We start from the raw sequence: 23,575 nt of genomic DNA, 5'->3' as shown, positions 1-23,575 counted from the left end.
AACCCCCCGGGCCCAGGACACGAACCGCGGTCGACTACGTGGGAGTCCAGCGACATAGCCATTACGCTAACTGCTGGTTCCCAATAAAAATTATTAAAAAACATGAATAGAAAAGTTGAAACTAGGGGCCAGGAAGTGGTGTCATGGTTAAGGTGCTGGACTACCACATGGCTGACTGTGGTTCCAGTCCTAGACCCAGCGGCTTTAAAACTCAAAACCGGGTGTGTGAACGTGTGTACCCAAAATCCTGAGTGGAGAATGGGTTGTGACATGGCCATCCCCCACCCCCGACGTGTTTTCTCATTTTCTGTCTCTCTGTCTCTATAGCAAGTGCATGTACTCTATAGCAAAAATCTCTCTCTCAAAAAAAAAAAGTTGAAAATAAATGACAAGTTATCTAGTACAGTGGTGGATTATTATTATTATTTTAATTTTGCCAGAGGATTACATGCACTCACCAGAGGGAAACAGAAAGAGAAAGTGAGCAAGTACCCCCCCCATGGGAGATGGTTATGCTGTAAATGCTCCTATATTTCTCTTTTCAGGATTTTTTAAACATTTTTTGAGAAGTTTTCTTGCTATAGGGCACGTACGCTCCCAGAAAGACAGAGACAGAAAGTGAGAAATTACTCCCCAGTGGGGATGGCCATGCCACAATCCCTTCACCTCCATTCTCCTCTTGGGATCTTGGGCACGCACACACACACGCCCGACATGAGTTTAACCTGCCGAGTCTAGGACACGAACTACTGTCAACTATGTGGGAGTCCAGTGATGTAGCCATTATGCCATCTGCTGGTCCCAAGGATTTTATGCACACACCCACATGTGTACAGTGCGTTTCTCAGGCCACTGAGCTCAGTATTGCACTGAGCAGTCAGCCATGAGGGATCCAGCCACCCTAACCAGCTGGCTTGGTGGATTATTTAAAGCTAAGTTCACTTAGAACAATACTTAGGGGGACCAGCAGTTAGCGTAATGGCTATGTCGCTGGACTCCCATGTAGTCGACTGTGGTTCACATCCCAGACCTGGTGGCTTAAAACTCATGCCGGGCACACGTGCTTGCATGCCCAAGATCCCAAGAGGAGAATGGAGGAGAAGGGATTGCGGCGTGGCCATCCCCCCTGGGGGGTAATTTCTCACTTTCTCTCTCTCTCTCTCTCTGTCTATCTGGCGAGCGCACGTGCCCTATAGCAAAAACCTCTCCAGAAAAAAGAAAAAGAACAATACTTAGGGAAATAGAGTCAGACCTTCCCAAAGTGCTTGTGACAGTTGGGGGTGTTTTTCATGATTTCATTGGTGGGGTCAAGATGTGAGCTTAGTAGGACCTCACATGGCCCTTTGGCCACAGAAAGGTAGCTGATTTCTCACTGCTGGCCTGCTAGTTTCACTCTGAGGTGTCAAATCCAGATCAACTTTTATACATTATTAACAACAAAAAGAGGAAAAATTGAGCTGGCTTTAGGGGGAAATGGAAAACCATGATGACCACATCTGTAAAGTTCTCCGTTAGCGCTCAGCTGAGGTGACAACCTTGCCAGGGCCTGAGTTTTCATTGCAACCAAAACTGTATCTAAATAGCTGAGGGCCAATTTTTAGGTCTCTTATGTTCCTGCTTCTTAAACTCAGTTTTTAAAAATTGCCCTTTAAGATTGGAACCAGAGGGAACCAGCAGTTAGCGTAATGGCTATGTCGCTGGACTCCCACGTAGTCGACCGCGGTTCGTGTCCCGGACCCGGTGGCTTAAAACTCACGCCGGGCGCGTGTGCGTACGTGCCCAAGATCCCGGGAGGAGAATGGAGGAGAAGGGATTGCGGCGTGACCATCCCCCCTGGGGGGTGATTTCTCGCTTTCTGTCTCTATGTCTCTCTCTGTCTGTCTGGCGAGCGCACGCGCCCTATAGTGAGAAAAAAAAAAAAAGATTGGAACCAGAGGAATAAGGCTGAGAACAGAAAAAAACATTATAGAGAAAACTAGGTACTTAGAAGCAGAAATTCATTATAATTAAAATCCTCTGAAGTTTTAACCATAACAGCAATGCTTTTTTTTTTTTTTCTCACTATAGGGCGCGTGCGCTCGCCAGACAGACAGAGAGAGACATAGAGACAGAAAGCGAGAAATCACCCCCCAGGGGGGATGGTCACGCCGCAATCCCTTCTCCTCCATTCTCCTCCCGGGATCTTGGGCACGTACGCACACGCGCCCGGCGTGAGTTTTAAGCCACCGGGTCCGGGACACGAACCGCGGTCGACTACGTGGGAGTCCAGCGATGTAACTGCTGCATCACCTGCTGGCTCCCAGCAATGTCTTATTATTACTATTTTTTAATGTTTATTTATTTAGTTCCATTTGTTGTTATTATTTTTTAATTTGATCAGACAGAGAGGAAGAAAGGGAAAACGAGAAAGCAAGCCACGAGGTCCAGGACTCGAACTGCAGTCAGCCATGTGGGAATCTAGCACCTTTAACCACAATGTCACCTGCTGGCCCCCAATGCCTTATTATTTTAGTGATTGTATTTTAGTTGTTTCCCAAAAGGTGATAAATTTGCTTTTTGTTTGTTCTTAAAAGAATTATTTAATTTTATTCATCATTATCATTATTATTATTTTTTTAAACTTGACCAGGGTGAGACAGAGAGAGAGAGGGTGTAAGTGAGAAAGCAAGCCACCAGTTCTGGGACTGCAGTTGGCCATGTAGGGTATCCAGTACCTCAACCACCATGCCAAATGCTGGCCCCAAGGTGGTGAATTTATGATCTCTTCCTTTTCACAGTATGCTCTGACGGTTTTTAAAAAGATCGAGAGCTCTAAATTGCAGTGCCATTGGTAATTTAACTCTGACAGTCAAGCTTTGTTTGTCTCCATGGCAAACAAACTGGCTCCTGAACTCTGCACGTCACTTTGGATATGTTTACTCAGAAGACACTTAGCAATTACTCTGGTTTTGATGCACTGTGAAATCTGAAATCTCTTGTGAAATTCTTTGGTTCTTTTCTTCTTTCTGCTGAAATATATTCCTGAATAGACTGATAGTTTCTTTCTAGGCTAGATATGTTGTATGGTCAAGACAGTGGGAACCCAGGTCTTTCATTTCTCCCTGAGATTGTCTGTCTCTGATGTCTGTAAATATTTGGTTGTCTGGAAAGTAATGATACATTTTTGCATAGAAAAACAGAAAAATACATCATGACTTTCCTGGCAACCTAATATCTCACATCTCCTGTGTATCTCTCCCCACGAATACAAAGAGGCGAGTGGGCCAGCTACCGTGGGGCGTTGGTAACACAGTGCTCCATGAGGCTGAAGCCAGAGGGCAGTCCTGGCTTCACATATCAAGGTCTCCCTATATGTGCCAGGCTTGTCCATGCACCTGTGCTCATGTTCTGGGGCTGACTGAGGTCTGGGGTAGGTCACAGCATCACTATCCTCTTGGGTAGGACCAGCAGTTAGGATAATGGCTATGTCGCTGAACTCCCATGTAGGTGACCATGGTTCGAGTCCTGGACCTGGTGGCTTAAACTCATGCCGGGTGCGTGTGCTTGCTTGCCCAAGATCCTGAGAGGAGAATGGAGGAGAAGGAATTGCGGCATGGCCATCCCCCCTGGGGAGTGATGTCTCACTTTCCAGCTCTCTGTCTCTCTCTGTCTTGCTGGCAAGTGCACGCGCCCTATGGCAAATAACTCTCAAAAAAAAAAAAGAAAAACAAAAATAAAAAACCTTGTTGGGGATGCTCTCTGTCTTTCATAGAAGGAGTAAATAAATAAACTTAAAAAAGAAAATCAGACCAGCAGGTGGCATGGAGGTTGAGGTGACTGGATCTCACATGGCTGACAGCTCAGTTCAACTCCCAGACACAGCGGCTTGAAGGACACACTGGGGGAGGGGCAGGGATATGTGCGTGTGTGCCCAAAATCCCAAAAGGAGGCGGGAAGAGAATCGATTGTGGTGCAACTATCTTCCTTGGGGGGAGGGGAGGTGATTTCTCATTTTCTTCTCTCTTGTCTCTCTCTCTGGTGAGCACACACACCATATAGCAAAACATAAATAAATAAAGATGAAGCCCAATTACCTAAAACACTTAAAAAAGGCAAGGTATTAAAAATAGCACTAGGAAAACCAAACAAAACCATACAACATGAAAAAAACCCAAACTCAAACCAAACTAAACCATACACCACTTATTAACTGAGGTGGTTTCTTGCCTAGTGCTTTGAAACCTATTTCCCTTAGTAATTTTGTGTTTTAAAAAGCCCAGCCTCCGTTCCAGAAGCTTCTCTCCTCGCTAGTGTTCTCTTGCTGCTTTTGGCTCTTGTGAGCGTTGCAGTCATTGCTCTGACAGCTCCGTAGATGCCCCGGATCCCGCCAGCAGCTCTGCTAAGCGATGTCTGCAGGAGAAGCTGGTGCGTCTTCAGATCCACAATCCAGTTTGATTTCTCTGAAATGATTACATCCTGCTTAGGGGAGCTATAAATTCTCCTTCGAGATGGTTAGGTTTTATGGAAACAAGGCTTTAGCTGCACCCCAGAGCTATGTCAGGAATAATAATTCTTGCCGGTGATCTCTAGCGGAAACCTGCCCCTCAGTGACTACAGCCACACCATGGGGAACAGCAGCCCCCAGCCAGGGCTTCAGCCGCATGCTCACAAATGCTCCAGAATGGCAGGCTTGTGCTGTAACCAGACTCGTCCATCCAGGCCTGGACTCCCAGTGGCTTCTATGGCAGAAAATTTCAGTGGTTAGAGTGTATTTTTTTTTTAAGTTTTTTTTTTTTTTTTTTTTTTTTTTTTTTAGGATTTTGCCATAGGGCATGTGCACTCTCTGGAAAGAGACGGAGAAGGGGAGACAGAGAGAGAAGGATATTGAGAAATCATCCCCTCCCCCGAAGGGGAGGCCACACTGCAGTCCCTTTTTCTCCATTATCCCATGCACATGCACCTTGTGTGTGTGTGTGTGTGTGTTTAATTCAGTGGCTTTTAATTGAGCAAATCTTAACATTCCTGGTGTGTTTCTTAAGCTGCTGGTCCTGGACTCAACCCGCTGTTGACCATGCACAGTTGGCCATGCAGGACCACCTGCTGGCCCAGTTGCTTCTATTTTTAAAACCTTATTTATTTTTTGTCTTCATGAGACAGAGAGACAGAAAAAGAGAGCAATACCATCCTCAACAGGGTCTCAGTGCTGTGGTCCACGCCCAGCACTCAGCCAACTCTGGATCAAGCACCTGGCCTGTCCCCGGGTCTCCGACTTGAACTGGAAACTTCTGTGTGTGCTCGCCTTCCAGGGGGTCACGTTTTCCCCTTGTGCCGCCATTCTGCCCCTGACTCTGCTTTCGGATTCTTTCCCAACTCTGCTCATCCCTTTTCCTGTGCCTTTAGACGACCTTGCTATTTTCTGTATCTGTCACTGTCCTTCTGTCTTCTTCACCGAGCGAGTCTGTGCTACAGCCTCCATTTCTTCCCAGGCCCTTCCTTCTTTAACCGTGAAATGCGACTTCTCCCAGTATATGGAAGTGACACTTTGGAAAGCCATCAGTGCCTTTCTTACTGAGCATTACATAGTCTTTCTCTGGCTTTCTAATTCCTCTTGCCACGCCCTCCCCACAAAGTCAGGGTCTCACCGTGTTACGATCCTCCTGCTCAACCTCCCAGCTGGCTGTGACTGCAGGCGCACACCTCTGTGCTTGGCCTGTAAGGTGGACCTGGAATCGAACTTGGGCCTCCCATGAGATCCCAGTCTGTGGAGCACAGTGTCTTAGCAACACATACCACCACGGCTCGGCCTCCGTACACATTTTTCTTTTTAAGTGTGTTTATCTACTTCTCTATGAGCAAGAGACACAGAGAAAGAAGCAGGCAGACAGCACCCCAGCAGGTCTGGATGCTGTGACCCACCCCCAGCTTCAGCCAGCCCTGGATCATGGGCACACATGTGCTGGGCATACACAGGGAGGTCTGTGGATTTGAACCCAGGACCCTCCCACATGGCTCAGCCTTGCAGAGCGTGGTGCTTTACCTCTGCCACCAGCCAGCCCCCATTCCTAGGTTGTTGTTGAGACTTTGTCCAGCTCCTCAGCCTTACAATTTCTTTTCTTGGCCTCTCTGGCTTGCAGCAACATGATTCTGGTTGATGACCCCTCCACGTGCTTGTCTTGCTGTTCACCGTGTTTTCTATTGTGTTGGCTTTGTCTTCTTTTCTAAATGCCAGAGGGTGCATGAGCTTACCAGAGAGGAAGAGTGAGAAAGTAACTCCCTGTAGGGCATGGTCATACTGCAGTCCCTTCTCCATTTCTCCATCCTGTTGGCATTTGGGGCACACGTGCACATGTGCCCTGGTTTGTTTTTTAAGCTGTAAGGGCTGGGATTTGAACCATGTTGTGGACCAAGTGGGATCCAACTTCCTTAACCAGTATGCCACAGAACCAGCCCCACTGCATCTTCTTCTGACTAGCTGGTTCTGGTGGGTCTCTGAAATATGCGTAACTCTTCCTGCTAAACTCACTCTTTCTTTTTTAATGTATTTAAAAATAATTATTAATTCTATTGTAGTTATTCATTCTTTTTTTTTTTTTTAATTTGACCAAAGAGAGAGAGGAGGGAAAGTGAGAAAGAAAGCCATGAGGTCCTTAACCAGTATGCCACAGAACCAGCCCCACTGCATCTTCTTCTGACTAGCTGGTTCTGGTGGGTCTCTGAAATATGCGTAACTCTTCCTGCTAAACTCACTCTTTCTTTTTTAATGTATTTAAAAATAATTATTAATTCTATTGTAGTTATTCATTCTTTTTTTTTTTTTTTAATTTGACCAAAGAGAGAGAGGAGGGAAAGTGAGAAAGAAAGCCATGAGGTCTGGGACTTGAACTCATCGGCCATGTGGGAGTGTCCAGTGCCTCAACCATCACGTGACCTGCTGGCCCCTAAACCCCACTCTTGGAGAGTGTACCCATTCTTGTGGGATCCAGATCATCCTACGCTTGTGTTGCTTTTGCGCTCCGGTTTTGTTCCTTGGGATCGTGTAGTCCCCATTTCTTCTTGTCTGCCGTATCTCTTCAAACTCAAGCAGTCCAAGCTTGAGTCATTTCCCCCTTCAAACCAGATGTCCCCTTTACCCCCTGTCCCTGCCGGCTGAGCCCCAGTTCTGTGCCCTGCAGGTGGGTGCCTGCACTGTGTCCTCACACATTCTTCTCATGGCTCCCCTGCTGGCCATTCGCTATGTTCTGAGTTTTCCTTCTGTGATGTCTTTCTGATCTTAGAAGAAGGCGGGAGACTAGCATTTCTTGTCCACATGTTGCTGCACGTAGGGAAGGCACCCCCAGGTCTGGTGAGGTAGGCCGAAAAGTCTCCAGGTGCTCTGAGATCAGGGCACCTGCCAGGGGCGTGCAGGGCATAGGGATGGGAGGGGAGTCTACACGGAGCTGGAGGCACAGGCGCCATCTCTTGGACAACACGGACGGCCCCTCACCGCAGCCTCTGCCTCTGCCTCTCCACTCCCTTCCTGCTAGCCTGTGCTTCGCATTCCCATGTCACTCCTCTGCTCAGAACTCTTCAGTGGCTCCCTGCTGCTCACCAGGGACGTAGCATGTTCATTACGGAGACGAAGGAACTGGCTTCTAGAACAACTGAGAAGATTGTCCCCAGGCACATGCCTGCAGTGGCTGGCTGAGAGTTGAACTTGGCACTTCTGACTTCTGATTCCAAGTCTCCTATGCCATGCTTCCTTTCCCTCGGCCACTAGAGTCTTCTGCCCAGTTCTCATGGCCATCCACCATTTGTTTTCTTGCCCCACCTTAATTCTTTCCCCACCATGGCCTTGCACATAGCTCCTAGACTCATCGCCCAGTCTCTGCCACCCTCCCACAACTTGGCTGGCCTCCTAGGCACCTTTGCATCCATCCCCAACTTTGCCAGGGCACCTTCTCTTTGCTGTACTCATCCAGTCCCTCCCCTGGTTCAGGCTCCGGCTCCTCCCGGGCACCTTCCTCTGTTTTCTTGGACCTCACTCCCCGATCCACTCTGTTTAATTAATGCTTAGTTACACATTTGCCCTGCACCGTGGAAGCAGCGAGTGCTACAGCACATCGGTGGAGCACAGTGCTCTGTCAGGCTGGCCCACATCGCGGGGCTCTGGGTTCGTGTCTGGAGACCTCCCTGAGTGCACTGGGCGTTGTGTGTGCCCCTGATCCGAGGCCGACTGAGCCAGGGTGGGTCACGGTGCTCTGGCCCTCTTTGGGGTGCTGTTTGTCTCTCTCTGTCTCTCACACTCATAGAAGAAATAAACTTAAGATTTGTCCTGTACCATTTGTTGCTGCTTCCTGTGTGAGACTCGCTCTCTCCTGAGGAGCGTGCCTTTTTCACGGTTTCTCTCTATACTCCATCTTGCTGGTGGGGAGGAGGCAAGGCGCCTGGAAACAGGCCCCTGGGAGGGAGCCTGCTCTTGGGCTGGCGTCATTCCTCTCGGAGCCGCAGAGTGCTGTTGGGTGAAGAGAGTCTCCAGCAGCCCCCCTTTGTTCCTGGATGGTGCTGCGGACTCATTATGGAAAACTGCCCAAAACCCCCGCAGAGACACAGCGACAGGCCACAGCTCGTAGTGACTGTGGTGCAGGCAGCACTGCAGAGCTCGCAGGAGGGAGGACAGCCTGAGGAAGTGCTGCGTCCCTCTGCAGAGAGGAGACGCCAGGGAGAGCAGACCTGTGTGCAGCCTGGCTGGGCGTTGGGTTTGGAGCCTGCCCAGCTGGTTACCGCTCTCTCAGTCCTCCTTTACCGTGGCAGGACCCGAGGGACCTTCTGTCTGACAGCTTGTCTCAGCTCCTCTTCTTTCCTTCTGGAGGCCACAGCCACGCATGGGGTAGGAGAAGACTTACCAGGAGCCTTGACAGTTTTCTTTATCATCCATTTATTCATAAAAGCCTTTTCCTATTATTGGAATTTTCAAACACCTCAAAGTAGAGGATGGGGCACAGTGAACGCCCCTTTTCCCCACATCCAACTTTAACATCACCGACATTCTGTTAACATCGTCTCCTCCCACCCCCCGCCTGCTGCCACACACACTGCCCTGTCCCGTATGGTCCCTTGGAGCTTCGTTTCTCAGAGTGCAGTAGCCCTACAGCTTGGTCTGGCCTGGTGGTCGGAGACGCTGTTTCTTCCCCTAGCAGTTTGGGGTTGGCACCCAGAGCAGTGCAGGCGACATGGTTGTGCTAGTGCGTGAGAACCCCTTGCTCTGCCAGTTCGCTTGTTGCCTGCCCCTTCTTGATCCTCATCCTCCACTTTATTTGTGAAATTCTGACCAAGAGCCAGGACCAGTGGTTTTCCATGAGGGCTTCAGAAGCCTCTGGGGGCTCTGTTTTGGAGACCACAGTGATGGGGGCTGGCTTTTAGGTTGGCAGGGGCCCTGGGGTGGAACACGGCTATTTAGGGGCCATAAACATGGGAGATGGTTCGAAAGCTCGTCCCCAGCAGTGCTGCTGGCCACTCCTGAAGGTGTACTCTGGACAAGCACAGTCTCTCTCTTTTAAGTTTCTTTCTTGAATGAGAGAGACAGAGAGAGGGAGGAGATATCCCTAATAGGATCTTGATGCCATGATCCACCCCAAGTCTCAGCCAGCTCCAGATCATGGGCCATTCTGTGCTCAGCGTGTTGGGTTACCCCTGTGCCACTGCGTGCTCCCTGACTTTTTCTTGATGCTGTTTGAGGTTTAACCATTGATGCAGTCTCTGGCTCTAGATCTGCTTTGACTCGTGCACTCCGGTGGTTGTAAGTATTCTCTGGTCCTTTTTGAGGGTTCACAGTTTGGTACAAACCCTTCGGTTGTATTACTTGGGGAATTGGGGCATCCTGCAGCCTGTGTCCAGCTTTTCACGGTCCTCGTTGCTGTCTGTTCCAAGCCTTGTATCATCGTGCCTGCCAAGGCCCAGTGGAGAATGGGGATGAACACAGTGACATTCAGCTTGACAGGTTATTAGCTTTGTGTGCCCAAGGGACTGCTGGTGAGAGGGACGTTGTCAGAGATTACCCAGACAGGATTGCATCCTCCCTGAGGCCAGGGCTTCCTGAGATTCTTCTGACTCCTAGTGTCGTGAGGCTGGGGAGGAAGTTTCTGAGCACGTTGCAGGGCTGACAACCTCGGGAGCCCTTAGGGAACCTCTGCAGGCAGAGTGTGGAAACTCACAACTCAGGAAGTCCTTTTTGTCTTCAGCTTCACTCTAGACAGACGGCAGCCTTCCATGTGGGAAATGGAATGTGTTTAGGCAACTCGGGCCTCAGGTGGCTAACAGGCACTAGGCTGGGCTAAGGGGCACAAGGGAGGAGCCGGAGAGAGCCCCACCGTCTGCCATTGTTAATCCGTGACAATTGCCAGTTGCTGGCAGTGCACACTCAGCTGGGCCTGGGATGCAGGGGCTCTGAGCCTGTGCTTGTGGGCATCTCTGGTGCTCAGACCAGTCTTGACTGTAGACTGTTAAGGCCCCAAGTGTGCGCAGAAGAGGTGATTGGGAACCTTACAGGGGACAAAGAAAGCCTCTGGCCAACCTGATGGATGGTCCAGCCCAGATGCCATGGGCATCAGTGAGGATTTCTCTGGCCCGTATCTCTGAATTTATTCTTGCCAAGCATTTCTTTCATGCGAGAGATGATTCACATGAAATGGTGTTACCCCATTACAATGGGTAAGATTGAATTAGAAAGGCTTCTTTTTAATCTTGACCCAGTCCTTTTAATGAGGCTTAGAAGAAGCTCTTGGTATGGTACTGCTATGGGAGGGGGGGTGTGGAGAGGACTTCAAAAAGGTCATGGAAGTGGGCCAGCAGGTAGCCTGGTGGCTAAGGTGCTGGATTCCCACATGGCCAACCACGGTTTGAGTCCCAGATCTGGCGACTTGAAAATCATGCTGGGCACATGTCCATGCATGCCCAAAATCCTGACAAGGGAATGGAGGAGTAGGAATAGTGACATGGCCATCCCCCCAGAGGGTGATTTCCCACTTTCCCTTTCTCTCTTCCTAGTGAGCACATGCACCCTTTGGGGAAAGAAAAAAAAAATAGAATTAAAGTATGAGTTTATTTGCTACAAACAAACGTTTTTTTTCTTTTTTAGAGAGAGAGATTTTTGCTATAGGGTGGATGTGCTCGCCAGAGAGACAGAAAGTGAGAAATCACCCCCCCAGGGGGTTGGCCACACTGCAGTCCCTTTTCCTCCATTCTCTTCTTGGGATCTTGGACATACATGCACATGCACCTAGCGTGAGTTTTAAGCCTCTGAGTCCGGGACTCGACCGCATGGGAATCGAGTGAGGTAATCATTATGCCATCTGCTGGTCCCTAAAATGCAGATTTTGAATGGAGACAACCTGGGGCAGGACTTGAGCCTGCCCATCAGCTGCCCGGTGAGCTGGCGCTGCTGGCTAGCAGACCATACCTGGAGTAGCCGGGGTGTAGCGTTCATGGAACAGTAATTCAGAAACCATTGTGAACATCAGCTGTAGCCCGGGCACTGTTCGCAGTTTGCACTTATCACACTTGACCCTTATGCAGCCCTGCGGGGCTCTTACGTCTGAGGAAACTGAGGCACATCAGGCTGAGAAACTTGGCAAGGCAGAGAGCTGGGATTAGAGGCAGGCCCGTTAGTTCAGAGCTAATAAGGCCTTTGGTACTGTACTAAAAAGCTTGGACTTGATATTGGAGGAAGAGGCTCGAGGGTGGACTAGGGGAAATTCACCTTGTATAGCCATCGCCTTGGTCGCGTGCCCCCAACAAGGGAAGTGTCACGTGAAGCTGGTTCGTAAGTGGAGCCCTGAATGGTTTACCACCAAGTTTGTTTTAAGTCAAACTGCTCATACTTTCTAACCCCCACTCTCTTCCTTTGTAGTTGTTCGTTGCTGTTTCACTTCCCTTGGTTGATTTTTAAGTAATTGATTCAGTTCAGTGTTTGAACTTCCCTTTGAACCTCATCACCTCGATGACCTGTCTGAAAATCAGGATCGAGCCCTCTTCCCAGCACAGCACCATCACCCGCTTTGCCTGACAGTTGGGTGGGATGCCCGCCGGGAGTAGGCAGACGGCTTTCCTTACTTAATCTGAGCTTGTTTAAAGAAATCTGACCGTTTCGTTGTCAGAATTTTACATACACTGTTTTTCATTTCTGTCCAAGTTTCAGCTAGCTAAACACTTTCGCTCTGAGCTGTGTGTCGAGGCTGAATATTGCATTTTGAAACTGAGAGTCAAATACCAATTTGAAGTTTGGACTTTTATACCTGACTGTGAAATTCAGATAAATGAAATGAAAATAAAACAGGGCTGACTGTGTTGCAAAACTTGAACTCTGTTTCTTGTAGGAATCCTTAAGGCTAGCCATTTTGGCATTTTATATATAAAACCTTGTTTTTTCCCCTTTTATCTTGCCTTTCACTTTCTTGATTCCCCCCCTTTGTGGTTTCCTGTTAAAGGCTTATTGGAAACTGATGGCCCCTTGAAGAGGCACTTTCTGTAATTGTGAAAATGAAACTTGCTCCTTGAATATGCTCCAGCCTGACATGTTCATCTACCTGTTTGACTCTCCAGCTGGTCCTTCTCTCTCCTCCTGCAAGTCCCCTTGTGGGGGCAAACCCTCTGGGGCTGCCTGGTTTAGTCTGCGTTTCCCTGTTCTCTTTCCTCACTTCCTTTTCCTGCAGAGGTATCCTTCTGGATTGCTTGCATGAAAAGCCTGAGCACTCTCCTTCCTCTCTGGCTCCTTGAATTTGTTTAAACTTGCCAGGTTTTTCTGGGGAAAACATCATAGAGCGGGTATCTGTGGGTGCAGGCCGACTGCCTGTGCACTAACTTGGGTTTCTGGCAAGGGGGCTCCAAAACTTTGCCAGCAGAGGTTGTGTCCCTACCATCCAGTGGCACCAAGACCACTTCTGCTGTCCTCCAGTGTCCAGATTCCAGAACTGACCTGCTCTGAATTAATCAATGATAAAAGAATGTGGATTGCATCTATTATATGCATACTCTGTACTAATGCTTGTTGTCTTTCATTCTTTTCGTGGGGGGAATAGAGGTTCTAGCCTTAGAGCATGTGTGCTGACCAGAGAGACAGGCAGAGACTGAGGGAGAAAGAGAGAAATCACCCCCTTTGGGGAGAGATGGCCACACCACAGTTCCTTTTCCTTCATTTTTCTCTTGGGATCCTGGGCACACACACACCTGTACCCAGCATGAGTTTCAAGTTACCAGGTCCAGACTCAAACCACGGTTAGCCATATGGGAGTCCAGTGATGTAACTGCTGTGCCATTTGCTGGTCCCAGGCTTTCTTTTTAGAGAGGTTTTTTTTGCTATAGGGTGCATGTGCTTACCAGAGACATAGAGAGACAGAAAGTAAAAAATCATCACCCAGGGGGATGGCCATGCCACAATCCCTTCTCCTCCACTCTCCTCTCAGGATCTTGGGCATGCATGCACACACACCTGGCGTGAGTTTAAGTCACCAGATCTGGGACTCGAACCGCAGTTGACTACATGAGAGTCCAGCAACATAACCATTATGCCATCTGCTGGTCCCTCCAGGCTTTAATTCTTAATAACTGTTATTTTAAAAGGTTTTTCTTATAAATATTCTATGTATTTATTATAGTAAATTTAGGGAAGAAGGATTTTTTTTAAAATTTAAAAAAGGACCTTATAAATTTCATTACGCTGGGAAAAAAATCTGCATTACCTTTTCAGTATTTATCCTGCCAGTTTTTTCTGTGGCCAGGTGAATGCAAACACAGAGCTTATGTCATACACTGTTTGGGAAATTTGACTTTCTTTTCAAACTTTAATCTTCTTTCTAAGAGAGTGCATATTCTCCTAGAACATCTTTTTAAATGGTCATAAAGTATTCTTTCGTGTGAATGAACGATAGTTTTATATAGGCAGCACTTTCTTATGGGACATTTATGTCATTTCTGGTCTTTTTTGCCACTGTTGATATGGATGAGTTTTCTTGTAGATATTGCACATGACTCTGGACATCTCCTGGTATACCACACCGGGGATTCAAACCTCGGTCACCATGTGGGATCTAGCGTCTCTTCAACGGTGCAATACTACTGCACCATGGAGTTGGCCCCTAGGATAAGCGATCTAAAACAGAAATGCCGAGTCAGGCTTTTTGTTTCCCTCCCCTTTTATTTATTCTTGGAGCTTTTGATATGTAATAATTGTTTACTTTTTTTTTCTTTCTAGACACTACAACAACAGGAGTGTAAACTTCTCTATAGCCGAAAAGAGGGTCAGAGGCAAGAAAATAAAAATAAAAATAGATATAAAAACATTCTGCCCTGTAAGTATCAGTCACCGTGTCCCTGTAACTTTCCCTGGGCCTCACTGTCTTGTTAGCAGATCCTGGGCTTAACCTCTGCAGTTGCGAGCTGTTGCCAAAATCATCAGCCATAGTGGGGATTGATGGTCTCATTCATGAGTTTTCGTGATGCTGGGTACTGAGCGAAACTGCCACTGGGAGGCTTTGTCTGTGGTCATTTGCTTCTGAGAATGAATTTTCCGTTTGCCTAAGTGATAGTCTCAAAGCTTATCGTCTGGGTGTTAGGCCACACCTGGAGCCTTGGGGGTCCAGGTCTCCTCCTTGAGGGCCCATGACTCCTGAGTTGCGCACGCCTCCTTTTTGGGACTCACTTTCCTCGTCTGTGAAACAGACAAACTGTTGGTTGGGACTCTGGACACCCACGTGGCCGACCTGGTGAGTCCCAGACCTGCTGGCTTAAACTCAGGCTGGGTACATGTGTGTGCGTGCCCAAGATCCTGAGAGGAGAATGATGGAGGAGAAGGGATTGTGGTGTGGCCATTCCCCCGGAGGGTGATTTCTCGCTTTCTGTCTCTGTCTTTCTGGTGAGCTCATGCGTCCTATAGCAAAAATCTCTCCCCCAAAAAAGAAAAAAAACACACACACACACATATAAGCAGAACCAAGAAATTGTGAGGAAAACAACACGAGACAGCATGGTATTCAAATTGCTATTGTGCTTATTTGGAGTTTTATATTTTATGTGGCTCTTTTCATTTAATCAAGAAAACTTGAACTAGGCTGTGGATGAATGATTTGAACTCCTTCTGAAGCGGTCTGGGGACTTCTGTGACTGTGGCCTCTTTTCCTTCCAGTTGATCATACCAGGGTCGTCCTGCATGATGGTGATCCCAACGAGCCTGTTTCCGATTACATCAATGCGAATATTATCATGGTAAACTTGGCTTTTTACAGTGTTTTCTGACCCAGCATTGCTGCCCATTTTTATATTTTAAATTCTTACTAGTATCTTGCTAGCAACTTTCTGATGTTTAAAAGATTTGCTTCCTAAATTTCTAGCCTGAATTTGAAACCAAGTGCAACAATTCAAAGCCTAAGAAGAGTTATATCGCCACACAAGGCTGCCTGCAAAACACGGTAAACGACTTTTGGCGGATGGTGTTCCAGGAGAACTCGCGAGTGATTGTCATGACAACAAAAGAAGTAGAGAGAGGGAAGGTATGCTATGTGATGTCTTTCTTTTTTCTTTTTCTTTTTCCTTTTCTGAGTGCCAGAGGGTGCACACATTACCCAAAGACAGACAGACGGAGAAAGCCACTTCCCAGTGGAGCATTGTTCTGTCACAATTTCTTCTCCATTTTCCCATCCTGTTGGGATTTGGGGCTCACATGCACATATGCCTGGTGTGTTTTTTTTTGTTTTGTTTTGTTTTTTGAGAGGTTTTTGCTATAGGGTGCATGCACTCACCAGACAGAGAGAGAGATAGAGAGATAGAAAGCGAGAAATCACCCCCCCCAGGGGGATGGTCACACACGCACACGTGCCTGACGTGAGTTTAAGCCACTGGGTCCAAGACTCAAACCGCGGTCGACTACGTGGGAGTCCAGCGACATAGCCATTACGCTAACTGCTGGTTCCCCTGGTGTGTTTTTCAAGTCACCAAGGCTGGGACTCAAACCAAGGTTTGTTTTGTGAGATCCAGCTCCTTTAACCGCTAGGCTACAGGGCCAACTTTATAATCCTCAATTAAAAAAAAATTTTTTTTTACTTGCTATATGGCATATACACTCACCAGGGAGAGAGCGGAGGGAGAGTGTAAAATCACCCCCTGGAAAGATGGGCACACTGCACTCCTCCTCCTCTTGGGATTCTGGGCACACACCCACACACACTCGGAGTGATTTTCAAGTCAAGCCTGAGACTTGAACTGCACAGTTGGCCACGTGGGATTCAGGTGCCTTAATCTCCATGCCAACTGCTGGCTTGGTTAGGGTGTTTTTTTGTTTTTTTTAATTTTAGTTTTATTTATTATTACTTTTTTTCTTTTTTAGGTTTGCTATAGTGCATGTGTGTTCACCAGAGAGAGATACATATTGAGAAAGAAAGTGAGAAAACAAGCCACCAGGTCTGTGGTTCGAATCCTGGACCCATTGGCTTAAAACTCACACCGGGAGCATGTGCATACGTGCCCAAAATCCTGAGAGGAAAATGGAGGAGAAGGGATCGCTTTTTGTCTATCTGTCTCTCTGGCAAGTGCACATGCCCTGTAGCAAAAAATCTCTCTTAAAACAAACAAACAAACAAAAAACCAAAAAAATGTCTTCACAGTGTCTGCTTCAGGCAAGTGTTAACCTGCCTCAAATGTGGAAAGGGTGAGGCCATTGCCTGACTGGAGTTGTTGGAGGCCTGCTGTTTTCAGAGGCCTTGGGAGCTGTGGAGCAAAGGTCCTTGGTTGCCGCAGAGGAATCAGTGTCAGTCCCTTTCAGAAGAGCTGCCAGAAGCAGAACGGGCGTGGCCGTATCACCAGCCCGCTTCTCTCTATCCCTCCCCGCCTCTGCCTGCTTCCCACCCTCTCTTCTTGTGCGGGTGCAGAGAAGTTGAGCTGGTGGACTTTCGTTCTCTCCCAGGCCTTTCTGATAACCTAGTCTCCATATCCCATCCCTGCATGGGGGAAAAGCCGAGTGTGGACCTCCTTCGATGGCTGGGCTTTCGTTCAGCAGATCACACGTTAGCCTTCACAGTTCAGGATTTGCTGGCCTAGATTTACATGAGAGCTGGACAGCTGGGAGGAGGGTGCAGCAGTCTGCAGGTGTTGTCTATTTATTTATTTTTTAATGAATGATGGAAAGTGCATGTACTTGCATGCCCTTAAGAAAGGGAGTTGGGGAAAGGGGGAGAGAGAGAGGAAGAGAGGAGCACCGTCAGCAGCGTCTCCGATGCCGTGATCCCCTTCACCCAGCCCTCTGGCTCAGCCGGATCCTGGGTACACCTGCACTCGCACCCCACGTACTCCAGGTCAGCCAGGCTCTGGGTCCAAATCCGCGGTTGGCCACACTGCGTGCAGTACTGCAGTTTAGCCTGCTACCGGCTGGGCCAGTTTGTGACATTTAAGTCAGCTAAGATGTTCTTTTCAGAGTCATGCTTTATTTGTGTTCTGGGTGGAGCTCTCTAGGGTCATCAGGAGCAGTGCTTAGAACTGACTGGCCGGTAATAGCATTGACTACAATTAATATAAAAGGGTTTATTCGGGGAAAATTAAAATTGTGTCAGGTCTGTCAGAGTAGTATTTGGACCTATCAAATACTGAGGGGGACACTGAATTCAGAATAATGAATAAAGGACCACATTCTTCTATCAAACTTTCCTCCTAAAATACATTTTTTTGTTCGACCGACTGTGGTGATATCTTTAGCTTTTTTTTTGTTTGTTTTTGCCAGAGGGCTTGTGCACTCACCAGAGGGAGAGAGGGAGCCTCTCAGTGGGGTGTGGTCACACTGTAGTCCTTTCCCCCAGTTTCTCCGTCCTGTCAGGATTTAGGCCATGCGCACATACATGCCCAGTGTGTTTTCCAAGTCTCTGGACTGGGATTTGAACCACAGTTGGCCATGTGGGATCCAGAATTCTGTGCTCAGTACTTAACCACTGCACTGCAGGGCTAGCCTTGGCAGCTGCTTTCTCTCTTTTAAAAAATATTTTATATAACTTTATTTATTATTATTTTCCAGTTTGATCAGAGAGAGAGAGAGAAGGAAAGTAAAAAAGTAAGCCACCAGATCCAGGACTTGAACTGCATCAGCCATATGAGAGTCCAGCGCCTTTAACCACCACGCCACCTGCTGGCCCCTGCAGCTGCTCTCTTAATGCTAATTTCATAACTGTAAATTTCTGTCTTCCTAATATACAAGGAAAAATTCTCACTTTGATATCTGTGTCTTCGTGATTTTACAAAATGAGATGTGGTGATCGCTCCTGGAAAAAAACAAAAACAAAAACACAAAACCATTCTCTACCCAGGACACATCACCAAACTCATCTCCCATTGAGTGGAATAACTCACTTCTTGGCAGCAAGAATGATTTTCTTGGTGCTGTAGTTTTCAGTCTGCCTGTTCTTGCAGCCTGCAGCTATTGCAAACTTGTTCCCAGCACTCAGTCTAGGGAAGGTGATGTGGTAGTGGGGATCATATGGGTTCAGATATAGAAAAGGCAGCCGGTGCCAACCCGAGGCTGCCTTCTGTGATAGAGTGCTTCACACTTGGGTTAGGTAAGCCTCGGAGTCCTCCTATACGAGGCGGGAACGAACCAGGCAGTCTGTCTCGTTGGGCAGCCCATCCACCTCCAGAGTTCTGCCTGCCTTCCCTGCAGAGTGACTGGCAGATTTCTAGAATTCTAAACTTGGTGGTTGGTTTTATTTATTTTTCGGGGGTGGGGGAAGAGGTTTTTGCTATAGGTTGCATGAGCTTGCCAGAAGGACAGAGAGAGAGAGAGACAGAAATCATCACCGAGGGGGGATGGCCACGCCGCAGTCCCTTCTTCATTCTCCTCTTGGGATCTTGGGCACCCACGTACACATGCCCGGCGTGAGTTTAAGCCACTGGGTCCAGGATTTGAACCGCGGTTGACTACATGGGAGTCCAGTGATGTAGCCATTATGCCATCTGCTGGTGCCATGGAAACAGAAGGTAGTTGGTTTTAGAGAGCAAAAATGGCTGATTCCCTCCCTCTTTGCATCTTTGTTTTTTTTCTTTTTTAGATTTTTGTCCTAGGACTTGTGCCTTCACCGGAGAGAGGGATCCATTCTCCTGGGATTTGGGGGACCTATACCTGGCATGTTTTTCAAGCTGCTGGTTCTGGGACCCAAACCATGGAATTGGCCATGTGGGGGATCCAGTGCCTTAACCTCCATGCCAACTCCTGGCACTTTACTTCTTTTCTTAAGTTTATCCATTTCTTTCATGAGAGAGACAGAGACAGACAGACAGGCATTCTCAACAGAGTCCTCATGGTCTGCTCCATCTCAGCTGGCCTGGATCATGGGCATGCAGGTACCTGCAGTGCTCAGGGAGGCTCCGGGAGGCAAACCCAGGACTCTTCCTCAGGTGGGTCTGGTTGCTTGGCCACTGTGCAGCCACCTGGCCCCTATTGTTGGCTCTTCAGTGACAGATAGACAAGCATGGACTCCCCTCTGACATGTGACTCATTCTGACAGCTCTGCAGCCCTGCTTTTCCTTCTCACTCTGTCTGGTTCCAAGAGCACCTGCTCTTCTTATCTGAAGTTCTCTTTCCTTTTCTTTGAAAAACGTAGTAGATGCTAAAGAAGCCATTTTCCACGTTAGTGGTCATTCAGCACGATTTGATTATTTCTTAGCCGTTGGTAGGCTTTTATTTCTGAGTTCGTGGAGATTAACTGTCTTGTCTCTGATCTTTTCCAGAGTAAATGTGTCAAGTACTGGCCCGATGAGTACTCACTGAAAGAATATGGGGTCATGCGTGTTAGGAATGTCAAAGAAAGTGCTGCGCATGACTACACGTTAAGGGAACTTAAACTCTCCAAGGTCGGACAAGTAAGTATATTGTCGTACTTTAGCCTTGGTACCTGTGTATGGTCGGTGGTGGTCCAGTCGTCGCGGTCACTTTCACGTGTTGCATTCTTGTGTTCACCCACTCATCCATTCAGGAGCCATTTAGTGGGTACCTTGTACGCACTAGGTACCGTTCAGGGTGACAGGTACAGTTCAGGCATCACTGGTGCATTGTGAACAGCTAGGCATTGGAGATTTCAAAGGAAGTAACCAGCTCAACCTTCTGATTGTGCTCGGTCTGTAAAGGCTGTAGGTGGTATGTTCAAGAGCAGGTACTTGAGACACAGTAGATAGGGAGGACCTTAGTGAGGGGATGGCACTGGGCCGAGACCTGAAGGGGGAGGAGCCAGACATCCAGCTTCCAGGGAAGCAGAGAGTAGCAAGTGCAAAGGCCCTGAGGCGTATCCATGACCAAATTCCATGCATCAGATCTTCATTGCATCTATATACTAGTTCAGGACTGATTCCAACTTCACAGAACTAAACAGGATTGGATTTGGATTTCTTTTCATTTCATGTTTAAAGGAGCTCACTTACTCCAGGTCTTCTGAGGATGTAAAGATGAAGGGAACTGCCTCTGTCCTCATGGAGTCACATCATGTCGCAGCTGCAGAGCAGGCACGGGCTGCAGCACACAGGCCAGCGTACTGAAAGGCTGGGACCTCACAACAGGACTGTCTTAGGAGAGACCGGGCCTTTCAGGGTGGAGTTTTTGTGGGATAAGATGGTGGGAGAGGACCTCCAGATGGAGGAGGTATTTGAGCTGTGGTATTAAAGTATAAACTGTAGGAAAGTTGGATTAAGAGGGAACAAAAAAGTAAGTGGAGGGTATAAACGGGGTGATGCGAGGTCGAGACCATGTTGGCAAGAGTCTTAACTAGCGTAATAAGAAATTCGAACTATATTCGTCGGTCTGCATGGAACCTGCAGTGGTGTTGTAGCAAGTGAGCATGTGCAGAGCCGTGTGCCAGGGGAGAGTGCGACGGGGTGACCGTGTGCGGGACGTTAGCAATGGTGTCGGTTGATGGCCTTCTTTCCGTAGTTCCAGAGACTTCAGTGGTTGCTCTTTCTTGTTTTACTTTTTATTTCTTCCTCTGGAAGTGACTATTATATAAAATGCTGGAATAAACTGGAAGAGAACAGCAGATGCAGGAGAAGCCCGTGGGTCAAGTGTACAGGGCGTGGGGCTAGTTTGGCTGTTGCAGAAGAGGAGGGAGCCAGTGCATTGTGGTGTGTGGAGTCTGAGTGGATGTGGCGATGTGGCAGCCGTCAGGGAAGTGGGAAGAAGTGGTGTTGGATGTACTTAGCTGGACGCCTGAGTAGAGATGTCCACTGGGCATTTGGACATCCATTTATTCATTCAGAGATAGTTGCCGAACGACCTTTCGGTTCGTGATAACACGCTGTTTGCTGGAAATGGAGTAAGGGAATAAAACAGAGTCCCTGCCCTTCTGAGTTCACCCTCCACGGGCCTCATCCTCTAGCCCAGTCATCTCTCCTGTAACTACATCGTTCCAAACTAGTCAGGGCAGCGAAGGGAAAGGGCCGGGTTTTGTGTGTGTGTCTAGGGAGCGGATGTTCTTAAGCAAAGGGAACCATGTGTCTGGGGGACCGAGTCAGGAGAGGCAGCCCAGGGCTTTATCCACAGTGCAGTCAGCAGCTACAGTTGGATTGGAGCTTTTAAAAAATCACCCTGCACTCTGTTAGTGATCAGAGGGGACAAGAGTGTGGCATCAGCTGGTCTCGGATGAGGGCCGAGCAGGAGGCTACTGCAGTTACCTGGGGGAAAGATGGCAGGGTGGTGGCCGGGATGCAGGAAGGAAGAGGGCCAGCCCGAGATCAAAGTGGAGGTGACTGGAGGCCTTTGATGACAGAGTGAACAAGGGGCGAGGGTGGTGTTCGGATAACCTGCAGTTTAGCTTGAGAAGTGCGGGCATCACAGTGGGTTTACAGAGAGAGGGACGATTAAGAACCTCCTTGTGGGCTGAGCTGTGAGGTGCCTTTGAGACATGGAAGTGCATTGTCAGAGACGGAAGCTGAGGCTGAATGAGGAGGGGAGCTTGGATCCAGAGCTGGGGTCGTGAGTGGAGGGGTGTCCTCCATGGCAACAGGTGGGGAAGAGGCGAAGGTGGCCCCAGGTGCAGTGAAGTGAGCCGACAGGGGTTTTCTATGTGTTCTCTTCGAGGCGGGAGGCGGGGCCATGAGTTGAAGGGACTAACAAGAGAAGGGATATTTGAAGAAGTGGGAAGCATGTGAAATAGTAACCATGTAAAGAGGCCAGGAGACTCCGTAAGTTCCTGGGCAGTGCCGAGTGCCCAGCCCAGGTGGTGAGCATGGACTTTTAGTGATGCCAGTCACCTCCAAGGCCACTTCTGCTCCCTTTCTCAGACGCTTCATCTTCAGCTCCGCCAAATTCCTTTGCTTTTTTTTAAGGGTTTCTGGCACAGCAGGAACCTTTTTCTTGGTGGCTTCTGCGCTGTAGGAACCTTTTTCTTAGTTTCTGCCACAGCAGGAACCTTCTTTTGTTCCTTTTGAACACCCTCCATGGTTCCAGCCGGAAAAGAGGCTTACATGTTTTTCTAAAGTGCTGTCAGAGATCTCATTGAAGCCTCCTGTCTGCCTAGAAAGGAGCCGGTAGGGCAGAGGCCTCACTGACCATTTACTAAGAATGGTGGCTTGGGAGGGTGGAGGCAGGGGCCAGAGTCTCCTTCCTTGCCCATCCTGTTTGTAATCCATTTAGACACTTGATGTTTAGGTCCCTTAGTAACATCGAGGGAGTTTTTGCCCACAACATCAGCAAATTAAATCAACAAAACGTAATTGTGCTTCAGACTCCTTAGATGTGTTAAAGTTCACTGGTGGGGGATACAGGTCTTAATTACTGTTTCTCATATTTTAAAAAATCCCTTTTATTTTTTATTTTAAAATTTTATTTATTTCCCTGAGGGCACACATGTTTACTGGAATGAGAAAGAGAAAGAGGGAAATTGAGACAGTATCCCCCCTCAAGGGGGATAGCCATGTCACATTCCCTTCTCCATCTCATCTCTTCAGCATTTTGGCATGTCTTTCAAGATACCAGATCCAGGACTCGAACCACATCATTGGTCATGTGGGATCCAGCTCCCTTAACCACCATGCCACTGGCTAGCCCAAAAATCACTTTTAAAATGTCATTAACATGGGGCAAGCAGGTTGGCGTAGTGGTTAAGGCACTGGACTCCTCCATGGTCAACTACAGTTCAAATCCCAGATCTGGCGGCTTGAAATTCATGCTGGGTACATGTGTGTGTGTGCCCGAAACCCTGAGAGGAGAATGAAGAAGAAATTTCCCTGTCTCTTTCTCTTTTTGTGTCTCTAGTGAGTCCACGCACCCTATAGCAAAAATTCTCTCTCTTTAAAAAAAAAAGTCACTATCTTTTTTTATTATTATTTTTATTATTTTTTAAAATTTTTATTGTTTTTATTTTTCAAGAGATTTTTTTCTCTATAGGGCGCGTGCGCTCGCCAGACAGACAGAGACATAGAGACAGAAAGTGAGAAGTCACTCCCCGGGGGGATGGTCACGCTGCAATCCCTTCTCCTTCATTCTCCTCTTGGGATCTTGGGCACGCACGCACATGCGCCCGGCGTGAGTTTTAAGCCACTGGGTCCGGGACGCAAACCGTGGTCGACTACGTGGGAGTCCAGCGACATAGCCATTACGCTAACTGCT

The 23,575-nt window shown here is 48.0% G+C and overlaps 1 protein-coding gene across 3 annotated transcripts in view; it reads left to right on the top strand.

Annotated features, from left to right (window-relative positions):
• PTPN11 (protein tyrosine phosphatase non-receptor type 11) overlaps positions 1–23,575 on the top strand; it is an 84,246-nt gene that overhangs the window by 42,273 nt on the left and 18,398 nt on the right. For all 3 annotated transcript variants that reach the window (XM_014587644.2, XM_006147970.3, XM_027771635.1), the window contains exons 7-10: positions 14,204–14,300; positions 15,134–15,213; positions 15,339–15,497; positions 19,711–19,842. In XM_014587644.2, coding sequence (XP_014443130.1) covers positions 14,204–14,300; positions 15,134–15,213; positions 15,339–15,497; positions 19,711–19,842 — 468 coding nt within the window. The remainder of the gene's footprint in view (positions 1–14,203; positions 14,301–15,133; positions 15,214–15,338; positions 15,498–19,710; positions 19,843–23,575) is intronic.

This window comes from Tupaia chinensis, unplaced genomic scaffold, assembly GCF_000334495.1.
Source record: "Tupaia chinensis unplaced genomic scaffold, TupChi_1.0 Scaffold000226_1, whole genome shotgun sequence".
Classification (NCBI taxonomy): domain Eukaryota; kingdom Metazoa; phylum Chordata; class Mammalia; order Scandentia; family Tupaiidae; genus Tupaia; species Tupaia belangeri.
The sequence above is the reverse complement of the archived record's forward strand: the minus strand, read 5'-3'. Positions and strand labels throughout refer to the sequence as shown.